The following is a 10,784-nucleotide window of genomic DNA, read 5'->3' as shown; positions in this document are numbered from 1 at the left end:
TTAGAAGCATTAGGTGTTAGCTGCAGCCAAAGCTGATTTTGACAGAGGTGTGCCAATGCACGTGACCTGATCAGCAGGAGCAAAGATTTAGGGCTTAGGTTTGTTCTCTAGGCTTCTAATCATGGTCATGATTTGTTTACTAAGGCAGTATTTTCCCGTTGTGGGTCATGACCCACAGGTTGAATTGCAAGAATATATATGACAGGGTCATGAACAAACTTTAAAAATGGATCAGCAAACTTTAAAAATGGATTCTCCTTTAAAGGAGAAAAACATGGGAAACTCTGGCTTTTCCCTTGCAAGCTGGCAGAGTTCCTACCTGCAAGGGGCTGCTTGGAGCCCCCCCATGACCCAGCCCCCATCCCACACACTGGGACCTGTGAGCTGGGGCCTGTGAGTAGAAGGCAGCAGGTCAGAATTGAGGGGCATTCGAGTCGGGACTGGCCATCGATGTTTATGAATGGGTCCTGCTACAAAAAAGGCTGAGAACCACTGTACTAGGGTGCCTGTAGACATAGGGACACTGCTCCAACACGCTGTAACTACAGTGAGTCAGAACAGACTCAATCAAGTCTTCTGGAGTATGCTAATTGGCATGCTGCAGCAGCTGGCATGTCTCATGTACTCAGTGTCCCTGCACCTCAAAATGGCAGCGAGAACACTTTAAAGCTTGTTGAATGAGCTTTAATTAAAGTGCCCCCACTGCCATTTTGAAGCATGGGATGCTGAATACACGAGACGCGGCAAGTGCTTCAATCAGACCAACTCTTGAAGCTGCTCTAACTCCCTCTTCCGGAGCACATATAAAGATGCTCCTAGATTCGATTTCTTTCCAGCACAATCCACCAACAGCTGTCATCTACTTTAGCTACTCCATCTGAACAGTTCATCTTTACAAAGACTGCGAATCATTTTAAACTGTTTTCCCTTCTGGGTCACGCAGTCCCTTTAAAGGCAGATTATAGAAGAAAAATAATGGACTTGCCTAGTTGATGCAACAGAGCATGGTTTCAAATCATGGCCTAGTCAACTATACCACAATGCCATCTAGAGAGATTGATGACTCGGTTTTTTTTAATATAGTAACTTTGAGAAAAAGAGGTAGAGATTATAATGCCTGTTTTATGTATGTGGAAGCCAGTGGGTTTTTGGTGGTTGAACAGCAGGCTGCTGTCAGCCAGTCTCCCAGTCTTTTTCTTACTTCGGTTCTAGAGCAACTTTGCATACAGCTAAATAAGTGCAAGTGACTTCGTTCTCCATATTGTTCTCTCGAGTGTCAGAATAAGTTTAACCCACTAAATCCCAGATTTCTGTATTATGTATACCGAGCAATTCCTGTCTCTGCTGCATAATTCTGGTGTAGAGTCTAGTAAGTCATGTAACCTGTCATGAATATCCCTATTACCAAATCCCTTAAAGTGTCTCTTCATTCAAGGGGTTCAGAATTTGAGTTTACTGTATAGCTTCATAAAGCCTACATGTGTGGCATGTGGCCTGTATCTTAACAACTCATTCTGAATATGCATGTACAAAGGACATGCAAAGATGATTTTCAAAGGCTTGCAACTTGGTCAAATTGAAATATTTTCACCAAAATACTGAAAAGCACCGCTCCAACTTTAGGATTTCTCCATCAGACTTTATCTTTTTCCTTTTGGCATATCAGTAATAGTGCTGTCTAAAAAGAAGTATTGGCTTTAAAGTTACGTACTTTTTTTTAATGTAACCTTCCTATTTTTAAGCTATTAAGGCAGGGAAAAAACTACTTGAAATGTCTTTTTTTTACCATTTCATGCAGTTTCAAATTTGAGAACATTTTTTCCCCTTCTAAACATAATCAAAAATGTGTTCATTTCTTGTGTTTGAGTTTTTTAGGAGGATGAAGATCAGTTTTTTAAGGAAGCTCTGGTTGCAGGATTAAATATGGAGAGCTAACTCCTCTATATGCAATTTCCATAGTTGTGCTGTTATGAAACATCTTTGGTCTGAGAAGTGTTAATTCTGTATTTTGACTCTCCTAAATAATACTCCTGATTTTCTTTCAGCATCTCTTGAGCGCCTCGTTTCCTGTTCCCCTCTCCCAGTAAAAGGTTAATAATTAACATTATTAAAATGTGTAATATTGAAACAAAACAAGAAATGTTTCCACAGTGATGGTAGAAAACTTTTTTCCCCACTTATTTAAAGAGAAATAATTTACGAGCGTTTAAGAGGACATATTTGTAAGGTTCTCAGCTCTGATTTTGCACTGTAATGAAGGGGCTAGATTTTCAAACAATAGGTGTTGAACACTTAAGAAAACTGGAATAATTTGCTTAGGTGCTCAATTGAAAGCCACTGAATACTGATTTTTATTTTTTTTTTATTTTTTTTAACTGAATATGAACATGTTGATGGAGCATGGAAAACTAGAAACCATTTGTATCCTTCTCATCTGGGAGTAATAGAAATTGATGTTTATAAGACATTTCATATATCTTGATATTTATATCCTAGCCAGAGAGGTTAGTACCATTTTGTACTTCAGCTGAGGAAAGATTATTTTGCAGAAGAAGAAGCTTTATGCCAAAATAGTGTTGGTTTTTTATGTGGGAATGCAAGTCTTGTATCAAGTAAATGTTGTTTCAAAGCATTAAACTATTCAGGAAACTGTTATTGTGTTTTTTTTGACAGATGGCGGAGTTTGACACCAGTTGGACAGCCCATACCAGGAACTAGATTTATTGCATTCAAAGTGCCTTTAAAAGGGGTATGTCTAAAAATGCTGTTTCAGTAAATCTGTACCAGTAGCAGTAGAAGGAATGATGGAAAATAACATTGTCATACAAACTGCAGACTAGACCTGAAATAAAGATCAGTTAAATTCTTTTGCATTAAAATTATTTATTATGTTATCCTTTACTAGCAGGCTTCCCATATAATATTCCATAAGCCCATAATTCCTTTTTTACAGAATTAATACTGATATTTCAATACACTTATCATCTTATAAATCGTATCCATCTCTCTAGCCAATTGGCACTGCTCACTTCAAATATTAATTCATTGATTACAGTGTTTCTGAAATATATCAGTTAAGTCTCAAGCCAGTTTCATCTTTGTTATTTCCTGAAACTGCTGTAAAAAGATTCCTAAGTCTGGTGGTTTTTATAATTAAGTAACTGTCTACTTGACAGAAAAGCCCAACATTAATTTAGCATGAATTATAGATTAAGGCCCCTTTTGAAAAGGTACATACAGATGTATGTCTCTGTCTCACCTGTTACTGATTTCATAGGTCTGGGAAAAAGTATTCTATTAAAAAAAAAGTTTGCCTAACTGGCCTCTAATCAGGTTTGATGCCTTCATTGGATTCTAACAAGTATACATTTCCATTTTAATCTTGTGCCTTTAAAAACTTGAGGGTAGAGGCAGTCATTGATCTAGATTTGATACATGGTGGATATATTAAAGAATTTGCATATTTGACAACACTTTTTTAACCTTCACTTAAAGCCTGATAAAACAGTGCTTCAATTATGCAGGGGAAGAAAGCTTATGGTGTTTGGGTTCAGGGTTTTTTTGGGGTTGTTTTTCTTTTTGGGGGGGGTTAACTGTCCTTTTCATATATGAGCTTAACAGCTCTATAAAACTAGATATCTTTCTTCCATTGTTTGTCCACACATATATTCCACTCCAGTTATGCATGTGCTCCATGTGTAGAAAATTGACTTCTTTTTGTATTGCAGTGTGCAGTGGGGACCATGCTTGCACCTCATATGAACTCACAACTGCTGTAGCAGAAAGTCCTAAGGAACCTCAGCTAGCATTTGGTTCCTTCTTTCTGTAGGCGGATATGAACTGGGTAGCAAATCTTTAGTATGATTCTCCTCATTGCTATTGGTCTTTTCCTGGTATCAGCTGCAGCCTTTCATAGCAGTGGCAGGCACTGCAGTACCAGATAAACTTATACAAAAGCTTTCCCTGCTGAAATTCATAATGTTGGATGGGTATGATCTCTAAGGGCATGATCTCTGTTCCTCTGCTTTTACTTGATATAGCATTAATTCTTTCACATAGTCCCAGTGCCCCAACTGGGATTGCATAATCTATGGTGGGAGAAGGTCTGTGCCTTTGCTGTGTCTTCCACAGAGCACAGTGGCATGTCTGCACCCATCTATCCTCATTTTCCAACATGGGAAACTCATCTTGGCCATTTCAAAACTCTGGGCTTATGATCTGTGTAAGAAGCTATGCCACAGGTATACTGGAACTCAGGTCTATATGATTGCTTACAAGGTTTTTCTACCCACTCTTTGAGGTTTCACCATTCAAATTTGGACAGACAATGCTACTGTGATATACTGTGTCAACAGGTATGTGGGCATAAACAAACTTTCTCATTTTGTCAAGGGACAGCACATCTTTGGAATTAGTGTGCTCCATCACACCCCTTTGGTAGGGATCCACCTATTCAGTCTACAAAAAAAAATCAAGCAAGACCTACCTTGGAATTTTCAGAGAATCAAAAATTGTCAACGACATAGTTGTCTTTGACACATCCCTTTACTTGGTTTGCCTGGCACTTTGGAGGCTTTTGCTACCCATATCAGAAATAGATATTTCATGTTTCATTCTAGAAGGGAATGTGAATCTGGTTTTTCTGCTCAACAATTTTCTCCTACCTCCATGGACATTAGAATTCTTCTATGATTTCCTCTTGATATCTGTTTTTCTCAAAAACAAATAAACAAAAATACAGAATATTGTTGGTTTAATAAAAGATATCACCTCTGTCCATGAGCCCTGATTGCAAAAATACAGAATACAGCATTGGCCCACAGATATGGCTGTCTTGCCTGATTCATCTGTTAATCTATCTGCTTTGACACTTTGCCTTTCACTATATTGTATGTAGATTTTTGAAGTTTTTGCCTGAGAGGAAGCTTCCCCTTTCCCAGGATATCACCCTAGCTCTGTGAATAAATAGAATCTGCCTTTGCACTCTTGCCAACCTGTCATCTTTCAGTGAAAACTCTAGGGATTATTAGGGGAGAAATCCAAGGTCTCATGACCAGACCTCCATACTCAGTATTTAAATAAGATCCATTGTTGTGATTTGCCACAAGATACTCTCAGATATCTTTATCTCAGCCAACCTATCCAGCTGCTAGCTCCCTGCAGCTAAAAGCCTTTTTTCTCCTCTCTGAAACTATTCACAGAAAGGGTTATCATTCACAGAAAGAATATTGTATCCAGCCCACCGGTGGTCCTGTGGACTATCCAAAGTACAGCAGTGCAGAATTTGGGTTCTCTGGACCCCGGTGGACATGACTATCAGCTGTTGCTCCCTGACTCCTCGCTGGTGCCCAAATGTAGCTCTGTGCAACCACACACCCCAATCTCCATGCTGCTGCCCAGCTAGAAATCTGCACTGTTGGGCAGCAGGTGGAACATGGGGCTTGTGATTTGCTCAAAGCCACATTCAGGCAGCAGCGTGGAATTCTGGCCAGTTGGCAGTGCGAGGGGCGTGGGTCAGCACAGCATCGAGAACCTGCACTAGCTGCTGCAAACCCCTGGGTCCTTGCCGATTCATGCCCCCCGCTCCATACTGTCCAAATGCTTGCTGCTCCACATGGCTGTGTGCAGCCACGTGACCCTAGACCCATGCTGCCTACTTCATGCTGTATTCATGTTTTCTTCTCTATTATTCCTTTGCTCAGATTTTATAATCACAAACCAGCTTTGGTAGTACTCTTGCAGTCACTCTTTTAAAGCACTCTTTTGGGAGTCTTTTTCCCATCTCCAGACTTGAACTAGGGGCTTATCCCCTGGGGTGGAATCTATGTGGACAATTGCACTTGAGGAAGAAAAAAGTTACCTACACCATGGTAACTGTGTTTCTCCTTTCAACTAATCCTGTGTCCTACAGATTTGCGATTCTTGGTGGCAAAGGAACTGGGTGACAGTTGAGTCACTGCTCCTTTTACCCTTGTTTGTAGGCATTGCAAAGACATTCAGGGCACAGGAGGAGCCACAATGGATGTTGATATTCAGAAAAAACCCAGTCTTGTATACATGCAGTATATGCACAAGTAGAGACGAACTCCTATGGAGAACTGCAGCTACTGTTGAGAGAGTAATATTTTTTTTCTATGGTTCCTGACAAGAAAATCAACTACTCTTTACTTGCCAGCCTGCAGCTTAGTAGCTGTATGATTATTTATATAATTGCTCCTAGTACTATGCGATAAATTTAAATGTAGTATCTCATAACTTGAGTGACAGAGGTGAAGAAAAGGAATATACAGGGATAAAAGTGTCTGCCCAAACTATGCAGGGAGAGATGTCAACAAGGAAACAGTCATTATGTGGGATCGACTGATAACTGGGGATTTTTGCAAGGCAAGTGGATAATATGTTAGTTGTAGCCGATTTACTACTATCAGTGTTAATTTAGACTGCTATTTTCAAAATTGTTCTTTTTTTTTAAATTGCTATATGTATCACTTCGCAGTATTTTTGATTGGAAATAGTGATTAACAGTGAGATATATAATTGTTGTGCATAAAGGTTAAACTGCTCCTGCATTGTTTTTCTGACTTACCAGTGTAGTCGTAATATTATGCAATAAAATCGGGGATCTATGTCTTTTCATCATATTTATCTTGGTGTGTTTATTGAATTCAGGTAATATATTGATATAGTTTTTATATACTTAAATGTTTTGAGTGCTTGTTCCTTTTGGTTCTTGATTCATAACATAAGGTTTAGACATTTTTATACTTATCAAAATTTGTGATGCAAAATCCTAATTATACTTCTTTATTGTAGGCAATTAACCAGAGACTTACACCAACCCAGAAATTTACACCAAAAGATCTTATTGCTGGAATGAAAGCCCTAAATGTGGAACTTGGATTAATTATCGACTTAACGTATACCACACGATACTATGAAGTTAAGGTAATATTGCAATAATAAGAGAATAATATGCTAGGTTAAATCTTATGCCTTTTATTTCATAATGTTTAGTAGCAATCTAGAACTGGAATAAACAATTGAACATTGAGTCTCCAACAAAAACTAAAAGTAGTGTATTATGTTGTATTTTTACCCCCAGCTAGTTTTCATTAGTGGCCTCGTGGAAGAGTGTTTGTTTGATCTTACCTAATGTAGTTATATTAATATTTATATAACTATAGCTCTCAGAATCACTAATCAAAACTACTGTGTAGCTACATTGTACAAATACCACAAAAAATACACCCCCTGCACTAAAGACAGATTCTTTTTTTGATGAATGCTAAATATTTTAAAGTGGAGTGTTTCTTTCACTCTTCTCTTGTTTGAGTATATTTCACAAGGTAGACATACCTTGATAAATATTTTCTAAAAAACTCACTTGTTGGCCTGTGGGGTCAGACCAACTCTCAGAATCTTAATATTGCGCTGTTAGACAGGAGGGTGTGACACAATTGCACGTATACAAACACACAAATCAGTTAGGTGCCTACACACACACACTACCAGCTCAGGCACATACACATCCAAACCAGCCTAGACACGTGCGTACCTATCACCAATTCAAGCACATACACTATACACCCCAAAAGTTAGACATGGATCACTAATTCGTATATCATGCACACAATGACATGTATGTGTGTATATGTATGTGTATACACACTCACCAGTTTACACGCATACAACCCACCTAAACATACACACAGGTAAGTTCCTAACTTGGATGGTACAGTGTGTATGTGTGTGCTTGGGGTACCTGGGATACTTGGGGGAAGGTTCAGGTGAACTAGAGAGAGTTAGAGTGTAGGGAGTGAAAGTTGCCAGAACCGGGATTAGAACTGATGGACTACAGAGAAGCTGGCTGAGGAACTGAGGCTTGGGTTTACTTAAGGTAGAGTGGGGCTGGAAACTGAGGCAGACAGCTGAGCTATTGGGAGGGGCAGATAAGTGGTGGCAAGGAGGAGATAGCCAGGAAAGAAACTGAGGCAGAAACCTGGTTGCTCAGTGGAAAAGGAAAAGGCACTAGGGATAAGACAGTGGCAAAGGGTTGGAAGAGAAGCAGAATCCAAGTCCTTGGTTGAAGAGGGGGTGGAAAGGGGTCTTTGTCCAGCAGGTGTTGCCCAGAGGGGGGTCACCGGCAGGGCCTCTGGGTGGATAGGTGGTATGACATGGTGCTAGTCCAGATGGAGCGGGCGTCCCCCTGGGTCTGTCTTCACTGCCCCTTTTTATAGGGGCAGACCCTGTGTGGCCCTAGTGACAGGAGGCATGCCCAGGCAAGGGTCAGCCCCTGGTGTACTGAGCCTGTGTGCTCCATGCAGGGATGTGCAGTTTTGGGTGTCTATAATGGTGGGATACAATGGTAGAGTTGCTGGTTCTGCCGGGTCTTTTGTCTTTCAAATGCTGGGTTCTTGTCTCTGTCCTGGGTGAGGTCTGTGGTTCTTGGATGAATCAATGCGAGGTGATGGCCCGGTCGTTACAGGCCATTCAGTAGAGGCCTGCTACCATTGTATTTCAGTCATTCCCAATCACCCTTATTCATCTGGGAACCAATTTACATGAGAGGGGTACATGAATCATACAGTTGCAACACAGGGGATGCCCAGGGAAGAGGACACAAAATGAAGGCTTGATATACAAAGTGGAAACTTGACATGACTTATGCTACTTACATATATAGGCCTAAAACAGTAATCACACAATATAAAAGCAGTACAAACATAATAATTATCACTTAGAAAACAGTAGGTATCGTTATCAAAATAGCAGGGAACTTATTTGCAAAGAGGGGAGAGAAAAATAAAACTTACTACCTAAAATAATATGTTAAAGCTTATCCTACATCTTAGCTTACTTATACTTATCTATAGGGAATAGAGAGGGCGAGAAAGTCAGAAATGGTTGGGGAAGGGGAGGGAATGCATTTTAAAATAAAGAAACAAAGAAAAACTGGGGGTTTTGCTACACGCTTTGAAATTTGTTACCTGTTAATATTGAATGTCCTCTTAATGTATTTTTGAGGTAGAGTAGCTAGGAACGTTGTTACTATAGGTTAATTCTGAAAGGTCTATATTCTAAAAAAAATATGGGTGACAGGCCTGAAGTGTGATAGTATTTGTGAAAACTATTAGACTGTTAGTCTAAACTTTACTGCTTAGTCCAACCCATGTGCCTTTACCCTTACCAGGAGGTACTAACAAAGTAGCTTGTTCCCTAATGCGAGCCTTGATCATTTTGCTTCTGCCAGTATAGGTAATCTTACAAGGGGTGGCCTTACTGTCGCTCACAAGTTGCATGTGGTCCCTCGGGCAGTTTAAATTGTCCTGAAGAAAGAAGTAATTGGAGAGAGAAATAATGTTCTTATTTAGCTGTTGATTTTTTTTTAAGTTCTTGATTATTGTTTATTCTAAGAAGTTACTTAACAGCAATTTTTTATTTGAGCTGGGATGCTGTGCACATATCATTGAGGTATGTATGTCTCAAGTTGTGTCCTGTAACTCTCAGTTGTGCCAATATTATGGGTTACGGCTAGAAGAGTTAGGAAAGTTGGCTACCCTTGCCTTTTTATAATTGTGAAATGATGGTTTTCAGTTGCTATAGGTATGTGTTTGAACCATCAGTATTTCTAAATATATAAGTCTCTCTTTTATGGTGGTGATTTAATGATTGTTGTAATTTTTTCTCTCTGTTGCTAGGATTTACCTAAAAGTGTGCAGTATAAGAAACTTTATACTGTTGGACTTGAAGTCCCCGATAATGCTACTATTCTACAATTCAAAAAATGGGTCAGAAAGTTTCTTTGGGAAAATGCAGGAAATGGTAATTAACATTTTTAATGTTATAAAGGCCAAAATATTGTTTCAGTATCAACTATATGATTTATTAATCACAACAGATGTTCAGTTCTGTAAATCAGGTTTCATATATTTTTCTCATAGTATGGTCCAGTTTTTTACCTCACATTTTGGGAACTACCTTCCATCCCTTTTGTAATTATGGTATCCCTTTATCAATTACTGCATTGTTTACATGGACTACCTTCCTAGAAGTGGTATATTTTTATTTATATTTAATGTGATGTAACAGGTGCAAACAAGATGATCTAGGACCAGGTGACCAGCTGAAGGTTCACAGACCCACTGATGGTCCATAAACTACAGTTTGGGAGCTACTAGAATTGTTCTGCATATGCTATGCAAGACTTTCTTGTAGTTTGAAGAATCAAGTACTACTTTTCTTTACTTTGCCCGTTCATTGTCATTAGTAAGGTTTATCATTAGGGCTGTGCGAGATTTTGCCGGCCATTTCATTTTGATGCTGTTTTGATCAGTTTTGAGGTTGAAACAGCAAAATTGGAATGAAAAAAAGGCTGTTGAAATAACCTTGAAACAAAACGAGGCTGGTCAAAATGTTTCGACCATAGGCTGGGGATGGGAAGTCAGTGCAGCTGGGCTGACTTCCCATCCCCAGGGCAAGATCTGGCAGGGGCCGGCAAGGCAGCGCAGCTGGGCTGACTTGCCATTCCTGGCAAAACTTGAAACAGCATTGAAACAGCCTTTCTGTTTCAGCGGAACAGAACAGCTGTTTCGACGCTAAATGAAATTCGATGCGAAACACTGTTGCATCAAAACTCGAGGCAAAACGGAACAGTGCTGTTTCGCACAGCTCTACTCATCACCTTATTGCAGACGGTGGGCTGGCTAAACATCATCTCTTGTTGAATCAATGCTGGTTGTTCCTTCTTACCATGTTATCCCCCAGGTGCTTAGAAATAGATTCCT

At 39.5% G+C, this 10,784-nt stretch overlaps 1 protein-coding gene across 1 annotated transcript in view; it reads left to right on the top strand.

The window, feature by feature from the left end:
* Positions 1-10,784, top strand: part of LOC109287510 — a 55,093-nt gene that overhangs the window by 24,810 nt on the left and 19,499 nt on the right. The window contains exons 3-5 of the mRNA XM_019502649.1: positions 2,674-2,749; positions 6,814-6,945; positions 9,699-9,822. Coding sequence (XP_019358194.1) covers positions 2,674-2,749; positions 6,814-6,945; positions 9,699-9,822 — 332 coding nt within the window. The remainder of the gene's footprint in view (positions 1-2,673; positions 2,750-6,813; positions 6,946-9,698; positions 9,823-10,784) is intronic.

The sequence above is a fragment of the Gavialis gangeticus genome, unplaced genomic scaffold, assembly GCF_001723915.1.
Source record: "Gavialis gangeticus isolate Ggan-Ray unplaced genomic scaffold, GavGan_comp1, whole genome shotgun sequence".
NCBI classification, from domain to species: Eukaryota; Metazoa; Chordata; order Crocodylia; family Gavialidae; genus Gavialis; species Gavialis gangeticus.
This window is presented reverse-complemented; position numbering and strand designations above follow the sequence as displayed.